The 27,209-nt window shown below is 43.8% G+C and overlaps 2 protein-coding genes across 3 annotated transcripts; both read right to left on the bottom strand.

Annotated features, from left to right (window-relative positions):
* Positions 1 to 307: 307 nt before the first annotated feature.
* SLC10A3 (solute carrier family 10 member 3) lies at positions 308 to 2,676 on the bottom strand. The gene has a single exon (XM_072124294.1). It carries the CDS (start codon positions 2,225 to 2,227, stop codon positions 821 to 823), a length of 1,407 nt encoding a protein of 468 aa, XP_071980395.1. The 5' UTR covers positions 2,228 to 2,676; the 3' UTR covers positions 308 to 820.
* Positions 2,677 to 11,894: 9,218 nt separating this feature from the next.
* On the bottom strand, positions 11,895 to 25,624 carry FAM3A (FAM3 metabolism regulating signaling molecule A). Of its 2 annotated transcripts, XM_072124290.1 has the most exons (10): positions 25,473 to 25,624; positions 19,490 to 19,566; positions 18,399 to 18,509; positions 18,234 to 18,257; positions 17,042 to 17,165; positions 15,266 to 15,324; positions 14,726 to 14,776; positions 13,829 to 13,913; positions 13,613 to 13,739; positions 11,895 to 13,008 (listed from the first exon to the last, which is right to left on the bottom strand). In XM_072124290.1, exons 2-10 carry the CDS (start codon positions 19,500 to 19,502, stop codon positions 12,910 to 12,912), a joined length of 693 nt encoding a protein of 230 aa, XP_071980391.1. In that variant the 5' UTR covers positions 19,503 to 19,566; positions 25,473 to 25,624; the 3' UTR covers positions 11,895 to 12,909. The 2 variants fall into 2 exon arrangements, with proteins under 2 accessions (XP_071980391.1, XP_071980392.1); XM_072124291.1 differs by lacking the exon at positions 18,234 to 18,257.
* Positions 25,625 to 27,209: the final 1,585 nt, after the last annotated feature.

Below are 27,209 nucleotides of genomic sequence, written 5' to 3'. Positions count from 1 at the left end.
ACATCACTAGGCTCCCTTGTGGTCGCCGGCATCCAATTAACGCATTTTACAATTTATTATAAAATGATTATTCATTTGATACAGTCACTAAATAATTTTGTTATTACATATCGGCACAATGCACTAACTAGATGCGGCTAGCACCATGTATCTACACCCTTAAGTTCACAATCTATAAAGCAGAGATGCTACATACATTCCGTAGTAAGGGGTCAGTGACGAACTAATAGTCGCTGACCCTGGGCTACAGAATTTTAACCACATATACATGAGGGAACCCGCACATATACTTACACATGACACACAATGGTTTCAACTTAGTTTTAATTCTTTTATACGACAAAAAGTAAATTGTCTTGAACCGTACCCTGCATACATTACAAAAAACATTGTATAAAAAAATAGCCATTTCCCCCCCTCAGTGCATGAAGCGGACTGAACACAGAGCTTTGGCCTTTGAGGATAATGATGGAATGGCAATGTAATAAAGTAAAGGGTTAACTAACACAAGGTTATAATAGCCGTAGGCACCATAAATGTAGAGGACACCTTTCAGAATTTCGTACCTCAAATATTAACACCTGTCTGCCTGAGGTCATAGAACATCATTAAGACGTCTCGCTAGTTAAATGGAATGTCTTAAATTTCAACTTAAAAAAAAAAAAAAAACAATTTGCACCACCCTGCGACATTGCTGGAAAGTTTTAAATAAGGACGCAGGAATGTGGTGATATGTCAAAAAATTTAGATGTAAATATAAATAAAGAGAAACTTGCAGCATGTAAACATGTCGTAGAAGCCACCGACTGCACATGGCACCTCAGGTATTGTCTTTCAACTTTTTATAGGCAAAGTGTAACAGGACCAGTAATAACATTTCGGAGGTGCCACTTAGGGCCACCAGGAAAGGTGCCTGAGAAGAGAGATCTGCCTCAACACGTTGGAAGGAGAGCTGGAGAACAGCCAGGGCCAGGAGACTGTTCTGCACCCCAACTTCAATGCTGACAGTCCGACGCTGGGCAATGGGTATACGCAACAAGTATGCCAACAGGTACCCAGTCATCAGACCTACCAGCGGCACACTGACCCCGGCTACCACCAGGATTGGGGGCACCTGGCTCAACAGGGAGGAGCCCATCTGATAGGCCATGAACAGCCCCCCCACCATCAACACAACACTGAAAGGCTTGATCACCAGTAGGAGAAGCTTGGACACTTGAGGAAAGCGCCACTTAATCACCATTCCTGTCGAGATTGGCACCGCTATAAAAAGCAACGTGGCAAAGATCTTTAGAAAAGGAATGTGCAATGTCTGGTGGACCCCCAAGAAATGTCCATACAGGGAGGAGGAGAGTGGCATCAAGCCCACCGCCGCCACTGTGGACACCAACGTCATTGATATTGCCAACGTGACATCCCCACCCAGCAGGAGACTGTACAGGTACCCCCCACCACCGCCGGGAGAGGAGCAAGTCACCACCAGCCCTAATGCCAAGGGCTGAGAAAGTCTCAAAAGCAAGGAGAGGAGGTAGGCATAGAGTGGCATCAGAACAAATTGGCCCACAATGCCCAGTAGGACCGGGTAGGGACGCTTGATTAGGTTCTTCAGGATCTCCAGGTCCACTTTACATCCAAAGGCACATTTGTTGATGAAGAGGAGGGGTAGGAGGGCATACAGGAGCGGGCTCTCCGAGAAGTGACTGGCTGCAAAGCCTCCTGCATCTTCCGGAGCATCGGGATTAGGAACCACGTTGATGGAAAAGTCCTCTCGTTCTTCAAGTACGGACTCCAGAAGCTTCAGTCTGAGGTGGAGAGAGGCAGTGCCAGGCATCCCTGACCAGATATGTGCCAGGAATTTATCCGGCAGTCCCTCTGGGGCACGACTCACATTAAGGATCTGTAAGACGGACGTGTCCAGGGAACGTACGCTGAGCTCGGAGGCGTGGGACGCAGCGCCAGCACTGATCACTATGACTCCTTTACTGTGCTCCGGAAAGTCAAACTGTAGGCAACACCCATCGCCAATCTGAAGATAACCCACAGGAGATAAGGAGGGCAATGTAGGCGATAAGGAACTGGAGGAGGGAGCGCCAGACGTGTTTAATAGGTCCTCACCCAATCTCGTGCCAAGAGGGCGATTCTGCGGTGTCACCTTGGACTCATTCGTCGGCTTGGACAGTGCAATGGAGAAGACACAAGCACAAAAGAGGAACAGCGAATACTGCATGGTGCATGGCACAGGGTAGTCAGTCCTCACCCTCCATAAGTACTAGCACCCTCTGCTAGATCTATGTGCCACCATCAGAGTCACTATAGAGATCCCCTTTAAGACGTCTCATACGTTATCCTGTGATGTGATAAAGTCACTCTCCAATGCTTGCTTTTTTACCTTCCATTGCTTGCAAACGTCCCCTCTCTGCTTGCTGCCACTGAATGGATCCTGCTAGGCGTTGTCACTGGTGACTCTCAGCTTCTGCTCATAGATGTAGACCTCCCCTCTAAGAACAGCGGGTGACTCCTCGTCCTATGTCTGCACTACCCGGCGCCGCTCCATAGACTTGCACAATCACTGCCCTGACAGTCACTACGTAGCTGATTAGAAGCAGAACAGCTTCGCCTTTCCTGGTTATCACGTGACCACAGAGTGCCCCGCCCCTCCCAGCCGTTCCCTGTGACACTTCCGGATTCCAGGCGCGGTGCATGGCGGGAAATGTAGTCCACACACAGTGATACCTCCTGTAATGCCACAGCAGCTCCAAATTACACTTCTCTTTACCAATTAACACCGGTTATTTTTAATAAAGCAAGTTCAAATAATAAAATTGCATCTTAGTCCAACATTTAACATGTAGGGTATGAGATAAATAAGAGATTTCTAGCTTGAAAAGCCACTTACTGCAGACACAAAGGGCCACATTTATTAAACTGGCCGCACCAGTTTTCTGCTGTACTTTGCACATAAATACAAGTGCAAATTGCTTGCACATGTATTTATGATGTGTTTGCAGAAGTTTTGTGTTGCGACTTTCGACAATTGAAATGCAGAGCACACCTATTAAAGGGAAAATAAAAAATGGTGCAAGTTTAAGGGTGCATTCACACACATATACACATGTGTACTCTGGTATACATGGTCTCATGATCAACACTATGGGTAAGACCGGAGATGAACAATGAGATATATACCTAATGTATACACTTTCTGGAGCCTTAGCACCTTTATTAGCACTAGCACTTTATACTTGCAATTCACATTTTTAGGTTTTCATCCTATAGGAGTTGCATGTTGTATAATGTAATAATTGACCTGGAGTTTTGGAGGTTATGGGGGAGATTTACCATAGGTCTTTTAGAGCAGAACTGTTCTAGTTGCCCATTGCAACCAATCAGAGCACATCTTTCATTTTCCCCACAGAAGCTTTCAACATCAAAGATAAACTCTGATTGGTTTCCAAGGGCAACTAGACAGTTTTACCTCAGAAACTTGATGATAAATCTCCCCCTATCTAAAAGAAATAATGTTGTGATCATAGTCATTAAACTGTTTGTTTTTAATATGAAATAAAGACGATGTGATTTGAGAACTCCATTTTTATGATGGGTTTTGAATTTCTATTAGGAGTTGGTCTGTGGTATTTATGAGGAGGCATTTTATGTGAAGGGCCTTGCCTTTTGAGATCATTTGATGTTTGTTTTTGGGTTTCTGACACACAAATATTCACTCGGTTGTAGTGGTGCTTACCCCTACTCTCTCCATAGGAAATAGATCCACATGGCTGTACACACAGGGAAAGATTGCTCTATTTTTTCCCTGTGTACAGTGCGGTACAATGCCATGCGTGTGTGGCACCGTGCCGCCGCCGGATCGCCAAAGCCGTCTATGGGGACGTATATATCACAATGACAGTCATTTGAATAGGGCCTAAGTGTAATAGGCGCGTGCAGGGTGCGCTAGTCTTTAATAATCTGGAGCACCAAACATATTAGTGGCTTCGCTATTGACATGGGACGAAATAGTTTGTAATACAAAATTATAACGTATATTTTTAAATGCAATGCCAAAAAACAAAGGCTCAACCTCAGATTTCCTCCATACAATGTGTACGACCAGCTGAACAATAAGCAGTAAACCTGTTTGCGGGTAAAAGTTCTGTACAGTGCAATATGACACAATGGCTACTTCTACTGTGGGACATTGACTGATTGTGTTATGAAAAGCTTCACTATTGGGATTCTGATTATGCTTTCACATCCATGAATGTTGTTTTTTTGACACATTTATTTCACTGGACCTATACATACGGACGTGTTTTTCACAGATCCGTGTGAGGCTGTAGAAAACTCAGAACAGGTCCTATTCCCTCATGTGTTTGTGGCTTGGGCCTACTCAAAGAAGTCTATTGGGACATGAAAACCACAGATGTCCCATGGACATCCATGTACCATCATCTATAAAAACAGATGACACATTGACTGAAAAAACAACCATGGACCAGTGAACCGCGTACGTTCTTGCCTATGTCCATTTTATATTAAACTGTTTCATTCCGTGGGCATCAAAAATATCTACCCGTATGCCTAATTTTCCTCTCTAAATCTGGGATGAAGACACTATGGGAACTGCACTGCATATTGAATGAATAGAACATATTAAATCCACATTTCAATAAAGGCTGATTGTTTCCACGTTATAATTCTATTTCTTATCGCGCGCTTAGTCTATTCATAGATATTTATTCCCAGTAATTATACAGCAGGTCACAACATGACACCGAGGAACATCAGATCACAATGGAGAGTGATGTAACTGTTATGTAAGTGCAGATTACCACAGAGGTGAATGACCCAGAATACATACAAGTATTTATCTGAAGTGATATCCTCAGTGCATTGTCCCCTTGCTGCTGTGTACTCCACACATGAGGTTTCATCAATTTATGGTAAAGTGTCTGGCTATGCTGAACCTCATGGTCGTTTTGCTATAAGTTCAAGTTTTAAGAATACAGGTGAAATAAAAAACTTATATTATGTAATATTTTATATAAATATAGGTTGAGTCAGGTAAGACATAGGTGGAGGATCATGGGTATGGCCGTACATTGGGATGAAATGAATCTTATCAGTATGCAAAGTGCTCATTGTTTCCACTGATCTTATCTTCTATAGTTTTCAGGTATCTCTTACAGTTGTGGAATTGTAGTGTGAACAATAGATCTTAACCCACAGATACAAGTGTAAATGAAGGGACAAACTCTGGGATCTGGCTGATAAGAAAGTGGCACCAGTATTCCTCATTTACATGTTAGATAAAGAAGTGGGTGGTGGGGTTCTTTGTTATCATAGGAGTCTGACAAGTGTCTCCAAGAGAGGGGACAGACTAAAGTTATCTGCACACAAAACATGTGCAATATCGGGCCACAAACAACAGAACCATGGTCTGTGTGCCATTGGCGCGGGAGGTCCAAGATTGGACAGAAATAAGACCTGTTCCAAAATGTTCATCATGGGCAGTGGTCTTATACACAGGACCATGGAAAACCATGGCCGTGTGTATGTGCCTGTAGAAATATATGGAGGCGTGTGTCTTGCGATTCAGACACCATCTTGTGTAATCAGCCTAGAGATAATTTGTCCTTGCTGCTGCTTTTCTTCTCTGCAGCATCTGCTTATCTTGTTTTGACTACTGGGGAGCCTTCAGAGTTCATTTGTGGCTGGGATAGTGATAAGATTCTGTTGCCCAGAGAACAGTGCTTTTTAGAAGAAACGATTCGTAGAGCATGTCAACATTATTTTGGGAAATGTAGCTTAAGGGGAGTTGCTCAAAGTATATTCAAGCTAACCTATAGCATCTAAGTATCCTATGACCTTTTCCCGCCCTATGCAAAGCATTTCTGTTTTCTATATACAGGGCTGCGCACCCTGAATAAAGTGTGATTGAGTGCAGTTTATGTCCAGGTGTCTGTGTCTTTTTGTAGGGTTTCATCCCAGTGGTGGGAACAAAGACCGATATGGAAATCACCTTACAACTGAAGAAGGGTTGTTGGAGCCCTGGATAAAATCTTTAACAAGAAGCAAACAGAAAAGGCCTAGTCGCAGTAGTCGATTACAATACAGGTGGTTTAGGCGGTAGCCCGGGGCCCACTGCCACCCTCCAAATTTTATACTGAGAAGCACCTGCACCCATTAAATCCTTGTACATCTGTTCCTGCTCTCAATACACATATACACTCACCGGCCACTTTATTAGGTACACCATGCTAGTAACGGGTTGGACCCCCTTTTGCCTTCAGAACTGCCTCAATTCTTCGTGGCATAGATTCAACAAGGTGCTGGAAGCATTCCTCAGAGATTTTGGTCCATATTGACATGATGGCATCACACAGTTGCCGCATATTTGTCAGCTGCACATCCATGATGCGAATCTCCCGTTCCACCACATCCCAAAGATGCTCTATTGCAGTGATGGCGAACCTTTTCGAGACCGAGTGCCCAACTGACAACAAAAATCCACTAATTTACTGTGAAGTGCCGGCATGGAATTAAACTTGGAAGTAACTTATTGCTACCTGTTCTTCTACATCTTTCAATCGTATCGGCCCCCTGAGGCCACCAATACAGTTGAAAGAAGGAGGGAAAATACAGATTATCATAGTAGCTTCTCTCCAGGGTCTCTCTGTACAGGAAGAACGGTGGGTCCAGCAGGAAGACCTCCAAAGATAATGCACTTCTGTCAAAACCTTCTCACTTTTCCCACACTTCCAAACCGTTGATGATTTGTCGCATGAAAATAGCGCTGAGAGCAGCATCTCTTAAGTTGCCTGGGACTGCAGAAAGATTTAGTGTTTGGAGAACTCTGTCCTGGGTTGATGGCCTGAGTGCCAGCAGAACGGGTTCCGAGTGCCACCTCTGGCACCTGTGCCATAGGTTCACCACCACTGCTCTATTGGATTGAGATCTGGTGCCTGTGGAGGCTATTTGAGTACAGTGAACTCATTGTCATGTTCAAGAAACCAGTCTGAGATGATTCCAGCTTTATGACATGGCGCATTATCCTGCTGAAAGTAGCCATCAGATGTTACAGGGTACATTGTGCTCATAAAGGGATGGACATGGTCAGCAACAATACTCAGGCTGTGGCGTTGCAACGATGCTCAATTGGTACCAAGGGGCCCAAAGAGTGCCAAGAAAATATTCCCCACACCATGACACCACCACCACCAGCCTGAACCGTTTGATACAAGGCAGGATGGATCCATGCTTTCATGTTGTTGATGCCAAATTCTGACCCTACCATCCGAATGTCGCAGCAGAAATCGAGACTCATCAGACCAGGCAACGTTTTTTCAATCTTCTACTGTCCAATTTCGATGAGCTTGTGCAAATTGTAGCCTCAGTTTCCTGTTCTTAGCTGAAAGGAGTGGCACCCGGTGTGGTCTTCTGCTGCTGTAGCCCATCTGCCTCAAAGTTTGACGTACTGTGCGTTCAGAGATGCTCTTCTGCCTACCTTGGTTGTAACAGGTGGCGATTTGAGTCACTGTTGCCTTTCTATCAGCTCGAACCAGTCTGCCCATTCTCCTCTGACCTCTGGCATCACAGAACTGCCGCTCACTGGATGTTTTTTCTTTTTCGGACCATTCTCTGTAAACCCTAGAGATGGTTGTGCGTGAAAATCCCAGTAGATCAGCAGTTTCTGAAATACTCAGACCAGCCCTTCTGGCACCAACAACCATGCCACGTTCAAAGGCACTCAAATCACCTTTCTTCCCCATACTGATGCTCGGTTTGAACTGCAGGAGATTGTCTTGACCATGTCTACATGCCTAAATGCACTGAGTTGCCGCCATGTGATTGGCTGATTAGAAATTAAGTGTTAACGAGCAGTTGGACAGGTGTACCTAATAAAGTGGCCGGTGAGTGTACATATTTCAGAACCTTTGAAGGGCCCGGCAGAGTGAATCCCAGACTTGTAGGGGATATAATAGTCATACATCCCAGGACACATGGCAGTCTTACTGCACCCCTGAGGAGGGAACACTGGCTGCAGTAGGAGACAATGAATAAGGTGAGTCCAAGTCTCATACGAAGAAATGTCATATTGTTAGTATACACGGGTCTCAATCTCTTGCTCGCTCTTGCCGCATGCATCTCCGAAACATCTCCAGAATCCGCCCATTTCTGACAATTGAAACTTCTAAAATGATAATTGTCGCTCTGATTCACTCTCGACTAGACAACTGTAACTTCCTACTAATTGGTCTTCCGTTCACTAAACTCTCTCCTCTACAATCCATTCTTAATGCAACAGCCAGGCTCATCTTTCAGACCAAAAGCTACACGGATGGCTCCAGTCTGTGCCAATCACTGCGCTGGCTGCCTGTCTTTTTCCGATTAGTTTAAAACAATAACCCTCAAAGCTCTGCACAATGCTGCACCTCCCTTTCTCTCTTCTTTCATCTCATCTATAGTCCAACCCGTGCTCTTCGATCTGCCAGCGATATTAGATTATTCTCTACCCTAATCAGAACCTCTCATGCCCGTCTCCAGGCCTTCTCCCGAGTTGCACCAATTCTCTGGAGTGACCTTCCCTGAACTATCAGACTGATACCCACCCTGTGCACTTAAAACCCATCTTTTTTTGAGCAACTCTATCACTATTGCTATAACTGCATGCAATTTCTACTCTCTCTTTACTAACCCTATTTCCTCCTCCTGCCTGTTATCCAGCAAACACCAGATACCAGGCTCCTCTACAGTCACTTTCACCTTGGACTTTGGTGTCGGCTGATGGCTGGTTCAAGCAGCAGAATTTTTATTTATTAAATTAATGTATTCTGTTCCCTTATTAAGAATGGCTGGGCCATTATACAAGCTCTTATACCTCTTTTGTCACCCCCTCATCCTCATAGACTGTAAGCTCTTGTGTCACCCCCCCCTCATCCTCATAGACTGTAAGCTCTTGTGTCACCCCCCCCTCATCCTCATAGACTGTAAGCTCTTGTGTCACCCCCCCCTCATCCTCATAGACTGTAAGCTCTTGTGTCACCCCCTCATCCTCATAGACTGTAAGCTCTTGTGCCATCCCCTCATCCTCATAGACTGTAAGCTCTTGTGCCATCCCCTCATCCTCATAGACTGTAAGCTCTTGTGTCACCCCCCCCCCTCATCCTCATAGACTGTAAGCTCTTGTGTCACCCCCCCCTCATCCTCATAGACTGTAAGCTCTTGTGTCACCCCCTCATCCTCATAGACTGTAAGCTCTTGTGCCATCCCCTCATCCTCATAGACTGTAAGCTCTTGTGTCACCCCCTCATCCTCATAGACTGTAAGCTCTTGTTTCACCCCCCCCCCTCATCCTCATAGACTGTAAGCTCTTGTGTCACCCCCCCCCCTCATCCTCATAGACTGTAAGCTCTTGTGTCACCCCCTCATCCTCATAGACTGTAAGCTCTTGTGTCACCCCCTCATCCTCATAGACTGTAAGCTCTTGTGTCACCCCCTCATCCTCATAGACTGTAAGCTCTTGTGTCACCCCCTCATCCTCATAGACTGTAAGCTCTTGTGTCACCCCCTCATCCTCATAGACTGTAAGCTCTTGTGTCACCCCCATTATCCATATGAATGTTTATACTCTGTAATGTGTTATTGTATTTGTATATATTCCCCTATGATTTGTAAAGCATTTTGGAATAGGATGGCACTATAGAAATAAAGATTATTATTAGATGTAATATTCAGGCCCCCTATGTACCATCAGAATCCACTGCAAATATTAATGATGGAAATTTTTCTACAGATGATTGTAGCTTTTAAATGATTAAGATGTGAAAGCCATTACGTCCACAGTGTAGAGAATTTCTACATGATAATTTTGTGTGGACATTATAATATGCATCTGCTGCAGATCTCTCCTCTGCAATCTGAGTCCCCTGTGACAGTACACATTTATTACAACAATAATATTAATACCTCCACAAATCTAAATCCCAAACAGTAGGACATTTAAAAGTTATTATTACCGCTATATGTCCCTTATCCTTCCAAGATCTCTAAGAACTTTCAGATGAATCTCGTGTCTTCCTTGTATGGAGTGTTTGCACAGGCCGGGCCCCTCTATAGTCTCATAGTTTCCATGCCATATGCAGTCACAGCTGGAAATCTGGCAGCTCTGATAGAGGGTTAACATATCCTGAAATATTACAGAGTGAGGGATAATATAACAGAGGCAAAGGTATCACTGCAATGTAATGCAAATAACTTTCCTTTTTTTTTTGTAGAAATACATTACATTTGTTAGTTTCCTGGATGCACATTTTTAGTGTATTTTTAAATGTCATTTTTAATATTAATATTATTTGTAATTTCTCAACATAAAACAGTGAAAAGATGGAAGGTGGCTCCAAACTAGCAATAGGGACAATTATACCGTCTTCTTGGAATATAGATCAGCCTTAAAGAAGAACATGGCTATGCAATTTAAGGGGTTGAATCAAGTTTTCCCCTATCCACAGGTATAAACCTGCAAACCTCAACAGAAAACCAAAGCTCAGCTGCGGATATCTTCTAAGCCTTCCACTGAAAACTACCGGACCTATGTAACGGTTTAGAAGTCTTGATGGAGAAGAGCCAACCAATATGTAATAGGAGATTCAAGACCCCATATATAGATATCAGGGAGATAAGGATTAGGCTGTCTCCCATTCATTCTCAGGCAAACATGTTTTTGGCATGGTTAGAAGCTGAAGTATCCGACCACCTACATGGCCAGCTTAAGATCCATAAGGGCCAGATTCTGCTGCAATTTCATGTGTAAAATGTGATACATATGGATTTTTTCAGAACTGCAGCCCTATGCACAAAGCCTTATAATCATAAGTTTATATAACACAACGTGGGTTTTCAGTAAGAGGATCCCTGCAGATATAAGAGCGTTAGATGTCATTGGACTAATGGCAATCAATTTGCTGGAGGTCTAAAGAGCGTAGCATTACCGACAACATGGAATTTACATCAATAAAGGCCATTGGTAATGGATTCTGCTGAGCAAGGACAAATGTCCCCTGAAATTGCATCTTGTTAAAAGCTCATTTCCAGTAAAAACTGAAAATTCTGATTGAATGGCAATTGTAAGTATTGTTGTCGCTACAATGGGTTAAAGGATCGGCCACAGACCTGATGCCCCGGGGCAGGTGCATGATCCTCTGCTATATGAAAAACCAGTTGTAACATAAATGCTGCATTATCCACTGGGAAATTCACTTTGCACTGCAGCCAAGTACAACTAAATCCTTCTGCACAAACCCCAAATTTGTATCCTGTATTCCCAAAAAAAAGGAAGAGTGGTCCCAGCACCCACGTACAGGTGAATGATGTTCTGGTGACAGATGCACATGTAGTACAAAAAGGATAAAATCTCATCCATAAATGTATTAAACCAGAGAACAAAAGACATTTTGTGGAGGATCTATGGAGGATTAAGAAAGAACAGGGAATAGATGTATGACAGATGGTGCTGCTAAAAGTAATTTTTTAATTTACCAAAATTACTTTATTCACATCAGCACTTCTCTATGACCCTGCTGACCTGCAGGGGCGTAACTTGAGGGGGTGCAGAGGGTGCAGTCATAACCAGGCCCAAGAGGCTTAGAAGCCCATAAAGTGTCACTTTCCCATAAGAGAAGACTATTACTATACACCATACATTATAATCAGGGGCCTGGCACAAGACTATGCACGGAGGACCATTAGCTTCAAGTTACGCCACTGCTGATTTGGTCTCTTAACAGATTTAACTCAATTTTCTGTGTGCAATGTATAGGAGAGCTCATGGCAGCTAGTCCACAGACGCAAAAACATCTAGAATATAAATGCTTTCAATAAAAACACAAACACCAGTATAAGAAAAGATTAAATTTACTGGAAAGAATACGTGACATTGTTGTCTTAAATCCTCTGTTAAAAAAAGTGATCATAGGGAAAGCTTCAGAGCCTGCCCCCTCCTGTGCCACGCGCTCTCACAATCAATGTGCACACACAATTATTCCCATTGTAAGAGATATGCCTCGCACGGGGCAGCCATATCACATTCGTATAGGAAGGTTACGGTATTGACCTTACATTCTTGGTCTGGAGTGTGTGGTATTAAATTGCCACGATTTATTAACCCTCCCTCCCATCTGTTTAATATTAAAATAAATAAAGAAATGATCAGGTAACATAGTCTCAGGGCAGAATATATCCGTGCTTGGATTGACCTATTAAGATGCCACGCCGCCATTCAGGGGGAAGTAGTGGTAGGTCATCAACTATTCTCAGTCCCATCAGATACACCATCCTGATCGAATAAAACTAAAAGGAAATGTGTGGTACAGATAATGCCAGCCCGGAGGTCAACTTTGACCAATATGAAGGTCTTGAAATATAGCACCATACAAGCCATTATGTACCTCCCCCTTAATTTGTCATAAAAATGGCTTCTTCTGGGGCAATCGCTTATTCTGTCCATGCCCATCCAGTATGAATATGTGAAATGCACGGATGTGCCAGCAGAATATTAGCCCCAATGTCCATCATGCAGTGGGGGACATGCATGGAAATGTACAATTATTTTGCAGATTGCAGCTTCCCGGTGTCGCTTCTTGATCAGCGAGTGGTTGGTAGTCGTCATCTGGTTATGTGGTGCTATGTCACAAACCTGCTTAGAGACTGCACCTCTTACAGCCGTTCTCCATATGCATTGGTAAGAGGAAGATACAGAGCTGGCAGTAATATCCAGGTATGGTGTAGTTACTGTCAGCAGAGAATGGCAGGCCGGTCACACAAGATAATGAAAATAGCGAATCAGATAGGCGGCATGGCGCATCACCAGAGCATGTGATGTCCTGAGCGAGTTGCTTCTTCTTTACCGGTTATTCATTCAACATCCAGAGTACGATGGGGTACACAACCCTCCAGCTCCACGGCCTCCGGCCATCCTTCATACTTGTTGGTGTTTCTGCTGTTCTTTATTAGCTGCAAGATACAAGGAGACAATTATCATAATGGGAATAGCCAGCTACATGATGGGTACAAGTAAACTTCCGGATGATCAGGCGTATTGAATTTCAATATTGGATTCCCTTGTTTTCTCAGTATGCACATATATCAGGGAGGTAGAAGTAATCGCTGTCTAGCTGGCAAACAGCGCCTAGAGGCAACTGAGCGCCTATGCTCACAGAAGAGCCTTATGTGATAAAAGTTGATCGCTGGGGTGTCTTTCTGCAGAAACCTCCAAACCTATCCATATATTTTTTAGTATAAGCTCCCATCATTTGCATATGAATGAAGAAGCAGATTATACAGGAACGTTGATGCTCTATTCAACCCTACAAACCATAGTATAGGTCATCAATGTCATAACGTTCTATGTATAGCATGCTGCTACAGAAACTTTAGTCACTGCTAATCACAGCAACTACACAGAGAACAGATAAAAATATCCGCCTTCATTCTGTGTACCAGGTACAGCAGATCAGTGGGGGTCAGGATGTCGGACTCCCACCATTATGATATCAGTGATCTTATTGAAGAGTCTGTAATATCGTAAAAAAACTGATAAAAACAGAGAGAACTATACCTGCTCAAATGGAGATTTATCTTGAACCCCTTTAGCACCCACAAAGACCCAGCTATCTCTGAAAGCAACCTCCTTGGCCGAAGAGCTTCCCAGTTCATTGAACATCTTCCTTGCATCTTCATTCATTCTTGGAAAAAGAAACACACAAAGAAAAAATAGGTTCACACCATGGAGAACTCAGGGAAAACTGTGGAAGATGTTGCTTTTTCAACTCACTTTGTAGCTGGATCATCATAAGAAGCCAACAAGACTAGGGTTCCTTCATGGATGGGGCGCAGGAAATTCAAAAGCTCATTCACATCTTTGAAAAGATGACAAGAAAAAACGAAAACATTCTAGAGATGGAAACGAAGTGACATGTACAGGAACAGGGCCAGTGGTATCTGATAAACCTGAACTCTGGTCACACATGTATATACCTACACACGAAGGCTCATTTATCATCCTCTTACATCAAGTGCACCAGCATGTGATGGTGCCCACGTCAGAAAAATTGCCGATAATTTCGGGTGGGCATCAGCTATGCGCTGAACCAGTGGGCACTTCTACACCAGGTCTGACCTGGCACAAAATAGAGCGCTAGCCTGTGCCTGAACATCCGCAACTATAGGCACTGCACAAACTTAGGGTTGGAACGCAGCGCGCCGTCCCACTCTATCGCCAGTTGTTTCCTCATCACACTTGGTGTAGATGAGTGTAATGGGGGATATAAGCGCAATTCCTGGCCCTGTGCTAGGAATGACAAGTATTTCAGGCGTACAAGCCCTGATAAATGTGGCTCGCGGTGCACTGTACTTTATCACTAACTTCAATAGCTCTGGAAGGCATGCGTGAACATGCGTTAAGTCAGCTGATTTTACTACTCCTGGTCATCCATGTGTGTATGGGGTGTAAATGACTTGTCCTGCTCTCATCTATGTAATGGTTCTTGTCCGAATGGAAAGAACAGTCCTTAATGCCACATCATGCAATGGGCACCTACTGACATACAACAGGACCTACTAATGGCAGAGGGATAGCAAAACTAAACTCAGAATACGTTTTTCATGGAATATGACACAGGGTTCAGCTGCAGATGTAAACAGCTTTATAGTATAACACATAACGACTTACCTCCATCCCACATGTCAAACCTCTTGGCCTCTATGAGTTCTCCATTCACTCCTAGAATTTAAAATAAAAAATATATTTTTTCACTTACATGGCAAAGTTCAGAAAGACCCTCGTCTTTCTAAAAATACGCAGACTTCTCTTGACATGTCTGATTAAGTAAATAATTCTATTTACCATGAGGGCTGTTCCTCTGTTATTTTTCCTGGTACATTATGAATAAAGTGACAACTGGGTGTTATCAAATATGGTGACTATCATATATCATTAAATGGTGGTACTAGGAAATACAATTTGTCCCACAAAAATGAGCCCTCATATGGGCTCATAAAGGTGGGGAGCATAAAAAAAAAAACCACAACAGGGCAGTGAAAATGAAATGGCTGTGGAAGTGCTCATATGTAAATCAGCCACTTAGCCCCCCCCCCCCCCCCCCTACTGACTACAGGAATATGTACACCATTGTATATTGGCTCCTAGAAGTTGCCAAACCAGACGGATGCAAGATATGTAGGTATGTAGAGAACACATCATGGCACTGACCGTTTACCAGCGCAATGTTCAGTCCCCGACCAACGTTGTTCTGGACGCTGCTCATCAACCTGTGATAGGAAACAAGGCTGTAACTAATAGAACAGTGGTGGCGTATCTATGGTAGGAGGATGCTAGAGGGCATTGTCCAGGCAAAGAGTTCACTGGACAGGACCGCAGGCATCGTCCTGCAGTCCCAGGCAGCCCAGGACATGTTTGCTGCCGCATTAAAGAGACACATCCCGCGCTGCCTGGGACTGCAGGTTAGATTATCCTGCACTGCAATCCCTCTTGAGGACCATGGAGATAATTTCAATTTCCATTTCTTCTTTCAATGGTTTTGGTGCTCCAAGGATACAATAGAAAGCTGTGGCAGAGCAGGTAGAAATAAGTTCCATGCTAAAATTTCCAAATTGGCACTTTGTGATGAATAAGTGGGTCTTGGAATTCAGTCTGGGCACTTGGCCTCTAAATGTTTGCCATCCCTGTACTACAGGTAAATACCTTTAAAGGAAATCTACCACATGGATGTAGTATTTTACACCAAGCACACTTACACGCTGCTGTGTGTCTCCTCAAACAGGATCCGTTCTTCATTATCCATCTTCTATTGGCCTAGTCTTGGAGACGGCCAGAGAACTGTTAGGCTACATTAGGCAGACATACCGTAGTACGGCGGGCATACATCAGCGCTACGGAAAAGAGCAGGGGATGAGCGCAGCTCAACCCCGCCCCTCTCCATAGGCATATACAGCGCACAGCGCCGTATCACGTAGAAAGATAGGACATGTCCTATCTTTTTATGGGCTACGTAGCGGTATGGTGCCGCACGTTACCGCTCCTGTACGGTGCCGTGAACCCATAGAAGTGTATGGGGGACGTATATCGGCCGTATATACGTCCCCCATACATGTGTTTGAATGTAGCCTTAATGTCAGATGGAGCTTCTGTGATGTAGACAGGAGCCCCTGAGGTTAATTTGATTAATTAAAATTTTCTCCCAAACAAGGCCAATAGAAGATAAAGGAATAACGGGTCCTGTTTCAGGGAACATACATCAGCGTATATGTGTGCTTGGTGTGCAATACTGCATCAACATGGTAAATGTCCTTTAAAGAGATCCATTTTCCATATCAATGGTAGGGCTGGGGTAATCAAGCGAATGCTGCTAACCCGTGGATACCCCCTCCTAGTGTTTATAGAGGGAAACCCCTTTAAAAGGAAAAATTTTCATCTATCAGGTCACATATATAAGACAGTCCATAGGATAAGAGGTAGTGTATATGAAGCTGGAAGTAAAATTTGGGGGGATAAATCAGAACTGTTCTAGTTGTTGATGGCAACAAATCAGAGCTCAGCTTTCATTTTATAAACTGCTGTGCGAAAATAAAAGCTAAGCTTTGATTGGTTATAATAAGTGTTACTCTTGGACATCTTGTAGATGGAAGAAATTCCTTATTCCAATGGCACCAACATAGTATGGGGGCGGTGAAGGGCTCCAGACTCTCTCCTAATGACAAATTGGGGAAATGAAAACTTGACTTTTCCCCATTCTTGTTGTTCATATAATGCAGAGGGACTCGCTTTACAGACTTCATTGCTTTTGCTCATAGAACAGGAGCCCCTTCCCCCTAAAATGCTCAAAATTCCCCAATAAACTTTGCAAATAGGTTTTCTATCCCCAAACAATCCCTTTAAAAGGTCTGAATTTTCTAATATATTTAGCAGTCTCCTTCCTCGGTTTACTCACCAATACCCACCACCATCTTACAGAAAACTTGGACTCACATTTTATCTTCAAAGCAGATTTTGGGGCCTATGACATTCGCTGCTCCACTCACTACTCGGAAGGCAAAGTGTTTCTCAGGACAAGGCTGCGGTAAGCCACATTTATATTTCCTGGGCCGTGGGTCTGAGAAGAAAGACAGGGAGAGGTTACTGGGGGACAGAGAAGACGACATGAAAGAACATAAACTGCCACCAAGAGTCATTTATAAGTAGTGATACCATTTAAACTTCATCCATCTCTGAATGTGGACTGTAAAGTAAATATTTTTGGGGGTATAAAAGTGGCCACTAAACTATCCTTCCATTTACCAGTGATAATAAAGAAATTACCTCCCATCTCTAAAAGTGTGTAGGCAGGTCTGTGGTTACAAGGCGAGTTGTGGTTCATTTCAAGCAAGCATATTACTACTGCCTCCACTAGGGGGAGCTCAATGCATACAGCTTAGATGGAGATCGATAAAATCTGTGTTAAATTATAGAACTGTGAAAAAAGTGCGTTGACAAAGACCGCCAGCAATGCTGCGGCGTAAAGCAAAAGGCAAGTCACAGATCAGCATCAGAGATGTTGCTCACACAACAGATTTCAGACTGGAATCATTGATTGTAGCCCTCTGGAGCAGAGCCAGCAAGAAGCAAAGCAGCGAAGACTGGAGATATGACACAGTGGGTAAGCATCACCCAAAAGTAGTGACATCTGTCAGCCCCCATTGAATGGGTTTCTGCTTATAGAGCAGTAAACCTATGTATTCGTTTTATAAATGAGTCTTAGTGTGCCAGAAAGATGTACATTTTATCCATAGGAGACCACGCAGACCCTCCAATGCGTGTGCCAGCTGTACCCACATGATTTAGAATGAAATCAGACAACAATAAGGATTCGATTAGCAATTACCCATCTGCTGCGCTTTTAGATACAAACATGTAGACGACAAGCATTAATCCTGTTAGACATCCTGATATCAGCACCTTCCCAGGATGGCATAGACTGGCATACAGTCTGCTGAGTGGTGCTGTTACCAGCGATGCCTCCTCTTATTAGTGGTGTCATGCATACAGCCGCTCGTGAAATGAATGACAACCGCAGGTGGAATTAGAATGGTTAGTGACAATGATCATCATTTGGGTATGTGGTTAGCAGAGGTTAGTACAAGTGTGCCCAGGTTGGTTTAGAGACGCCGGCACATATACTCACCAACCGTACTGGTCACCTCGGAACCTGCAGATAATGAGCACAATTAAGACAACATGGCCAATAAGTAAAGTAGGGATAATACATGATGGGAAGTGTGGTGAAGTGTGGTATTGAATGCAGAGCATGGTAGATGAGAGGAGCGGAGCTCAGCATGAGGTCACTTACCACCCATTATCTGCTGCAATCGGGGGAAGCCATTCTGTGTTCCCAGGATAACTCCAGCTAATATCCATGTAAGGCCCACGGTGAGGAGTACCACGATAATACGCACTGGACCTGCCACAATATACCAAGAACACTGTATAACTATCCCATCCTCTTCCAAACTAAAAGATTATAATTAAAAGGGACAGTCTCTCCACGCGATGGCATATGGTCAGGATACTCCATAGCTACATGTGCAAGCAGTCTGCACATTCTTTTCAGTGCAAAGACAGACAGAAAACTGGGGCGAACACTTTAAAGGGAACCTGTCAGCACATTTGCACAAATACAGCCAGTGATAGAGCCCTATTAACTAAATGACACCTTCTTTTAGCTAAAAACAGTTGCCCTGAAATCCACATAAATCACCTTTTATGTTATATTCCCTGGCATCAGAGAAGGCTTTTACTATTTGGCCGGACGCTCCCCATCTACTCCTCCCCATGTCCCATGGCTCTTCTCAGCATGTCATGTGACCATGGGTGACATCATCACAGGTCCTTTAGCCTCTTAACAATAGCAAACTGTATCTGTACTGTACGTGACCATATAAAGTCACAGCAGCCTCCATGGACTTCTACTCTCCTCCATGGAGGCTGCTGGGATTTCATGTAATCACTTACATGGTGTACAGTTTGCTATTGTTAGAAGGCTAAAGGACCTGCGATGTCGTCACTGGTCACATGACATGAATGTAACACACGGCGTCAGGAAAGCCAATTTGCATATCACAAAAATGGCAGTAATTAAGGTACAGTGCCCCACTGGCAGCTAATTTTAGGTGATATGGGGAGGATTTGTAACCCTTTATCAGCAGGCATTGTTAGTTAGGGTAGTAAAATCATGTGATAGGCCTCCTTTAATAAATGTAGGCCATAGGATATGGTAATGGCACTCTTTTTTTTTTTTTTTTTAAATGGCTCTTGCTCCCTACACATTTGGAGGGCCATGAGCAGCAGCCAGAGGGGTCCCCCACTGATCATAAAAGTGATGGTATATCCTAGCCATCATTATATGAAATGGGAATGTCCTTTTAAGGATAATAAACATACCTGCTAACCGCATAATTTAGAGAAGAGGCACAAGTCCTGCCCTAGTGTCCTGGGCTTTTCTCTTCTTCTAGCTGCCTCTGAAAAACAGAAAAATATCATATTTTCCTGCTAGTATCAATAAATGTGGAATAAATACTACAACACAAAAGGTCAGGTAGAATTAAGAACAATTATATGCAGCAGGCCACGTTAGCTTCATGGCCACAGACTCTACAGAATAATTTGGTAATTTCACACTCTCCCACTAGATGGCGATGTATCACCAGGCTGGGGACATACCTGATACCACCAGGTGTTGGCTATGGAGCAGTGACATCAGCGAGACCATGTAAAGTTTACATTGTAAACTGATGTGATAAGCACATATTTTAACATATCCCACCCCACACATGCCTTCATTCACAAGCAATGCATTAAACCCCTAAAACAAACACTAATAACAATACAGATCCTATCCCCCCCTATACCCTCCAAGCTAAGGGCACATTGTAGAAGGACATATTGCACATAGGCTAATGCTTACACTAGGTCTCCAGTGTCCTGATACAGTGCATGAGAGTGCCCTCTAGGGGTCAGACCCCAAACATCAGCCCATTTACCAGATTATAGGAAAAGGCATCAGAGCATGCTTTAGTAATTGAAGGGAAACTACAATCCAATAAATACAGCAAGTCATGTATTTTGTTTAGCGATGGGACTCTAGGGTTGATAGTCATAAGAAACCATAGGATGTGCAAGTCAACAGCCTATCCCGGCAGTGCCAAGTCCACACAAGGTCCTGACACCAGGGCTGAAGAAGGAAGCGTCAGGGCCAGGGCTTGGCTGTCTGCTGGGACATTATATACCTATGGCTGTGCCTCCCACTAGTGGCATCACTTACTTACATACATGTGACTACTGCTACTCTCCTCTGGCTGAGGCTGCGGGGGAATGCTGGGGGTTGTAGTCCTGGAGCAGCTGTAGAGCCACATGTTGGTGACCACTGTGCTTTTTGCTTCTTGCCAATAATAAATCCTAATAGCTACATCCATTGTCTCTACAAGTCACTGGCCCAGATCTTTTATTCTGTATGCGCCAATTTTCCATCGGACTATGCACTAAACAGAACGTCTTTGGAGCATGTACATGTATTTATGAAGTGTCCGACAAGACAGAAAAATTTGCACCTTAGTCCGGCGGCACACGTGGCGCTTTGAACCTGTTTTTGGGCCGTTTTTTAAGCAGTCCGTTAAAAAAACGCATGTGTTTTAGACCGTTTTTACCAATTACCTTAATTAAAAGGGGTCAAAAACTGATGCGTTTTCAAAAAGCGCATGCATTTTTAACAGACTGCTTAAAAACAGCTCAAAAACGGGTTCAAAACCCCACATGTGCCGCCGGCCTGAAGGGACCCATAACTGCTTGGTCCGAGTTGGCGACACATTTAATACAGCGACTCACAACAGAATTATGTCACACGCTACATGCTAAATTGTGCTCCTAAAAGACATGGTGCACACTTCCCGAGCAGTATTCAATGATCTGGTGCCCCCTGCACATAGTACTGTTTGCCTCATTAGTGATAAATCTGGGTCACTGTTTGCTGGTAAACACAGCAGTGCTCTCCTATCATCATCCGTATACAAGGTGTAAGAATTTACAACATTTATCAGGGACATCCAGGCCGCTTCCTGTACCATCAACAAAATTCTAGGTCATTAATACAAGTTTGGTTCAGTTTTTTATGTGCAGAGACAAGATGCACTGTATACGGTAGACTAGTTTGCCTCTGTTCACACTGCATTATGTATAAAAACTACTTGCTTTACACTACGCTTTTAAAGCTACAAAAAGACAAACCTTATGTGCAGCTAATGGACATCTATAGCCGGCTCCCTGCTATAGATATAGGGCACAGTTCACATATTATTTTATAGGGGCAGCACGGTGGCTTAGTGGTTAGCATTACAGCCTTGCAGCGCTGGGGACCTGGGTTCAGTCCCAGAGTCAACATCTGCAAAGAGTTTGTATGTTCTGTCCATGTCTGTGTGGGTTTCCTCAGGGTTCTCCGGTTTCCTGACACACCAAAACATACTGGTAGGTGGACATGGACTGATTTGGCAAACACTGTGCAGCGCTGTGTAATCTGTGTGCGCTATATAAATAGAGGAATTATTATTATTAAAGATGCTGGTATACCGATCATTAACGTCTATGGAGCCTGGAGCCCCTCAGGCTCATTTGCGTAATTTTTAGAGGCCTTTTTTCTTAAACACAAAAGCATAAGAAGCCAAAAGAAGATCAGATCCTGCCAGAGGGGGCGCACACCAGTATGTCAGTGTGCCTGGTTTACAATCCTTGATCTGGTGATAGATGTTCTTTAAAGTTGTACAAAAAAAGTTGATTTTTATGTGCAGCTTTCTATGCAGATTGTAAATTTAAGAGTGGATATCTCCTGTTCTTTTTTACATCATATGAAAGGGAAGACTCTCCTGTTTAATTTTACACCATAACTATGTTTCTAGATGCCAGGGTTCAGCAGATATAGCCAGTAGAATTTGGACACTGTCATAATGTAAATTACTGTCCTTTTGGTAATCTGTCACAGGAAAAGCTGCTGTATATTTATATGGAATGGCCATGAAAAGGTTAAAAGCCTTATTTTTGTAAAAAACAGGGCATAAGAAGCTAAAAGAAGAACAGATCATGTCAGAAAAAGCACACACCAGCATGTAAGTGCGCTTGGTGAAGAATCCTTCGTCATTGTGGTAGATTTTCTTTAATGCCCCACTGTGGGCACAATAAAGCACCGGATTTACTTAGCAGTCCTACCTGCAACAATTGCTATGTGGATCACCAAAGTACACCACATCATGCACATGGAAGACCTCACTTCCTCTTTGCACGGCACATACCGTATTTTTCGGACTATAAGGCGCACTAAAAATCCTTTGATTTTCTCAAAAATCAAAGGTGCGCCTTATAGTCCAGTGCGCTATATATATGAACCGTACTGACAGACAACAGCTGCCTTGAACTGTGCACGGGTCGGCCACCTGCTGGTCATTCATCCTTATAATCAGGTGCACCTTATACTCTGGTGCGCCTTATATATGAACCTAGACGTTTAAGCAGGCATTTATTGATGGTGCGCCTTATAGTCCGAAAAATACTGTATGCCAAGTTCAACAAAACAGGGCAGCTATGGATCCTCTTCCAACATTATATGCAATATGTATCATCATATGTGACTCATGTTTGATCTGTTATTTGAATTGTGATAAGGACTGCATTCCTGTTCTTCTTTGTGTACTCTGGCTACCAATAAAACAAATTATTAAAAAAAAAAATAACAAAAAAGTCCTGCCTGGTGTAGAGTTTAATATACTGGCACGCGCCAGACCTCTTGCAGGCCAGGGTCTCCGAGGCCCACCCTGTCATTTGCACACTTTTAAAAAAGTGTATTGGATTGCCAGGCCCGGCTTTACAAGGCAGGCCCTATGCCAGGCCCGGTCTTAGAATTAAGTTATTAAAGGGGTTGTCCGACGTTGCAGTGGGCGAACTTTTTCCGGCACTCCTGGTGTCCTACGCCGCTGTGTTGGGTTTTTTTGTTTTTTTTTTTCACAGGGGAATGGCACCTTGGCTCAGACATCTTCCGCCCTCCTGACATGTCCACCCGTCCCCTGTCCCACTTCTGTATCAGGTGGGAGCGCCATAAAATGCAAGTACAGGTTTATTTTTTGTACAGCCCAAGTACCTTCCCCCTCTCCTGACCACCTTGAGATTTTTCTATAATGTCGGACAACCCCTTTAACCAGTGGCCTTTCAGCTTGAGCTGTCGTCGGCTCCAGCAAGTGCGGCGGTATGGGAAAAGAACGTCCCACGCTGGCCGCGTCACCTCTAGGCCCCCTCGGCGCAATGCCTGGAGATCCTGCCACCTGCAATTATAATGTATTTATGAGAATACCACGTTAAGGACAAATCTGTCATTTGGGGGGATTTTCCTACAAAGCAGAAGCCCAACAAATTTCAAAAAAGTGCCGGGTCTGAACAGGTTAAAAATGCCGTGTGAATCTTAGCAGCTGAAATAAATAGTTGTCTTAAAGCCTTTTATCTAACAGTTTACTGTGCTCCTTCTACTCCCAGGGGACAAGTCTGACCAGTCCTCCATGTGTACATCCCATGCGATGCTTCCTAATGTCGCTTGTACAACCGACACACAATACTGTCATGTGAAGAGTTACTAGAGAAACGCACCCACACCTTGGTTTATACACACGACTGTATGAGCAACGCTGTCCACATGTCATGGGACAGAAAAAATAGATTGAAGAAGATTGAAGTACAATGCCAAATCACATTACAACAATAGGCTTATACCCCAGGAGTCTACTGCAGGCACGGATGTCACCGACCACTACTGACCACTAGCACATACCTGGAAGTTATGTATTCTCATTAATATTAATTATAATAATTATTATTTATTTATATAGTGCACACAGATTACGCAGCACTGCACAAAGCTTGTCAAATTGGTCCCTGTCCCCAATGGGGGTCACAATCTATACAACCTAACAGTATGTTTTGTAGTGTGGGAAGAAACCGGAGGACCCGGAGGAAACCCACGCAAACACAGAGAGAACATACAAACTCTTTGCAGATGTTGACCTGGATTCAAACCCAGGACCCCAGTATAGGTTATCCAAAGCTACTGTAATGTACACATAGTGGGATGCACTTGCACAGACAGGAGAAGGTGACATATCTGAAGTGACAGTGAACAAAAGCATTGAAACTTAAACTGCTGCTTAATTTCTCAGGCCAGACAACTGCTGCCCCCCTCACTACATTCTGCTGACCACTAGCCATTCCCGTAATCCTTATCTGTAGCCAGTGTGTGGCATTTCAGCTGCTAAAATATAAGGTGTTAAAGTAATCATCTCCAGTCTAGTGATCATCACAATGTTACTGCGTTATAGGAAACTGCTTAGAGAGCAATTCCCTTATGTAGGACAGAGAAATCTGTATTCTGATGATACATATGGAGGATGTGGTCCTAAAAGATGTGATTCCAGAATAAGTTTCTACTGACTACAGGAACCCCAAGCGAACACAAATGAAGGGGGTACAAGTGTCATGTATACATGGGGCACTTGGGGACTCCATAATTATGATAGTTGGGGCTTCCACCCTACACCGAAGGGGGGAGGGGTCATGTGATAAGCGAATGTCATATGACCGCCCTTTTATCGCTGATTAGTGTGACACATCTGACATCAAGGGCGGCATGGTGTTTGAGTGGGTAACACTTCTGCCTTGCAGCGCTGGGGACCTGGGTTCCCACCAAGGTCAACATCTGCAAACAGTTTGTATGTTCTCTCCGTGTTTGTGTGGGTTTCCTTCGGGTCCTCTGGTTTCCTCCCACACTCCAAAACATACTGGTCAGTTGATTAGATTGTGAGCCCCATTGGGGACAGGGACTGATTTGTCATGCTCTGTGCAGTGCTGCGTAATATGTGTGCGCTATATAAATAAGGGAATTATTATTATTATCAAGGAATTCTCCACCATTATGTACAGCCAATCACATCATCACTATTTTACTACACCGGCGCCGTGTTGTTGTCATAAAGCAAACACCTAGAAACCAGTTTTCGGACGGCCCGGCTCAGACTGCCAGAACATGAAAGCGATTTTTCACATATATATCCATCACTTTAAATGGAAGACCCCTTTAAGTCCATGTACAGACAGGACAGCCCGGTTGTATTTACATGCTAGGCCGATGTTGCTATAGTAACAGGTTATGCCAAGTTTCTACCGTCATTTTACAAATTCCCAAACTGATAAAGTAAAGTTTTCCAACTACACTCCCAGTCCCGGGCATGGACTATAGAAGTCCTACCCCGGTGCATGCTGGGACTTGTAGTTCCCCGTACGGACGCCACCTCCACAGCACGACAAGGTGACCCCCGGTGTACGGTCTCCGCAGGACACTCACCTCAGGCTCCCACTACCTCCCGCTGTGTTACGGCTTCTCCCGGCTGCGGCTTCCTACTCCTAACATATCCGGAAGTAAACGCAGTCCCGACTAGCTACAACGTAGGAGAAGTCTCACAACCTGATTGGTTTACAGGAAGCATTTGCGGCTATTGATTGGTTTTTACTTAACCAATCGGAACGCGTGTAAGGCTCCTACGTAGGGCCAAAAAAGCTTAAGTAGCGCATCGGCCGTGTTGCTGCACATCCATAGAAATCAGACTGTGCTAGAATTCCCTCTTTATTAGGAAAAGCACATAACTAACAAAAGGCAAACAGGGTTAGAGTATTACCCGCATACACTGCCATGATACTAACCTGTGCAACCAAAATATAGTGCAATAATACTGCCATACAGAGCATACTAATACCCCCGTGCCGTGCCATATGCTACAATATCATAAAAATCACAATATATTGCTATAATAAGTATATTTTCACTATAGTACAACCATGCACTGTGCTAAAATACTGCCATGCTAAGCCAAAATATAGTGCTGCTATAATGCTGTCATACAAAGCATGCCAATACCCTCATGTAGTGCCATAATACTGCCCTACAAATCCAAAATATGGTGCTATAATGCTACCATACAAACCAAACTAATACAACCATGCGACAATACAATACTGCCATGCTAAGACAAAATATAATGCTATAATGCTACTATACAAAGCAAACTAATACCAACATAATACAGATATACAAAGCCAACATACACTCACCGGCCACTTTATTAGGTACACCATGCTAGTAACGGGTTGGACCCCCTTTTGCCTTCAGAACTGCCTCAATTCTTCGTGGCATAGATACAACAAGGTGCTGGAAGCATTCCTCAGAGATTTTGGTCCATATTGACATGATGGCATCACACAGTTGCCGCAGATTTGTCGGCTGCACATCCATGATGCGAATCTCCCGTTCCACCACATCCCAAAGATGCTCTATTGGATTGAGATCTGGTGACTGTGGAGGCCATTTGAGTACAGGGAACTCATTGTCATGTTCAAGAAACCAGTCTGAGATGATTCCAGCTTTATGACATGGAGCATTATCCTGCTGAAAGTAGCCATCAGATGTTGGGTACATTGTGGTCATAAAGGGATGGACATGGTCAGCAACAGTACTCAGGTAGGCTGTGGCGTTGCAACGATGCTCAATTGGTACCAAGGGGCCCAAAGAGTGCCAAGAAAATATTCCCCACACCATGACACCACCACCACCAGCCTGAACCGTTGATACAAGGCAGGATGGATCCATGCTTTCATGTTGTTGACGCCAAATTCTGACCCTACCATCCGAATGTCGCAGCAGAAATCGAGACTCATCAGACCAGGCAACGTTTTTCCAATCTTCTACTGTCCAATTTCGATGAGCTTATGCAAATTGTAGCCTCAGTTTCCTGTTCTTAGCTGAAAGGAGTGGCACCCGGTGTGGTCTTCTGCTGCTGTAGCCCATCTGTCTCAAAGTTGGACGTACTGTGCGTTCAGAGATGCTCTTCTGCCTACCTTGGTTGTAATGGGTGGCGATTTGAGTCACTGTTGCCTTTCTATCAGCTCGAACCAGTCTGCCCATTCTCCTCTGACCTCTGGCATCAACAAGGCATTTCCGCCCACAGAACTGCCGCTCACTGGATGTTTTTTCTTTTTCGCACCATTCTCTGTAAACCCTAGAGATGGTTGTGCGTGACAATCCCAG

The sequence above is a fragment of the Engystomops pustulosus genome, chromosome 9 (genome assembly GCF_040894005.1).
Source record: "Engystomops pustulosus chromosome 9, aEngPut4.maternal, whole genome shotgun sequence".
Lineage (NCBI taxonomy): Eukaryota > Metazoa > Chordata > Amphibia > Anura > Leptodactylidae > Engystomops > Engystomops pustulosus.
This window is presented reverse-complemented; position numbering and strand designations above follow the sequence as displayed.

Bases quoted from the DNA above. Each gene is read 5' to 3' on its own strand.
- SLC10A3 (XM_072124294.1), bottom strand. From the start codon at position 2,227: ATGCAGTATTCGCTGTTCCTCTTTTGTGCTTGTGTCTTCTCCATTGCA.
- FAM3A (XM_072124290.1), bottom strand. The intron at 17,166-18,233 runs GTGAGTATATGT...CTTTCTTCTCAG, and splicing joins CGAGGTGACCAGTACGGTTG to ACCCACGGCCCAGGAAATAT. The intron at 13,914-14,725 runs GTAAGTCGTTAT...ATCTTTTCAAAG, and splicing joins GTTTGACATGTGGGATGGAG to ATGTGAATGAGCTTTTGAAT.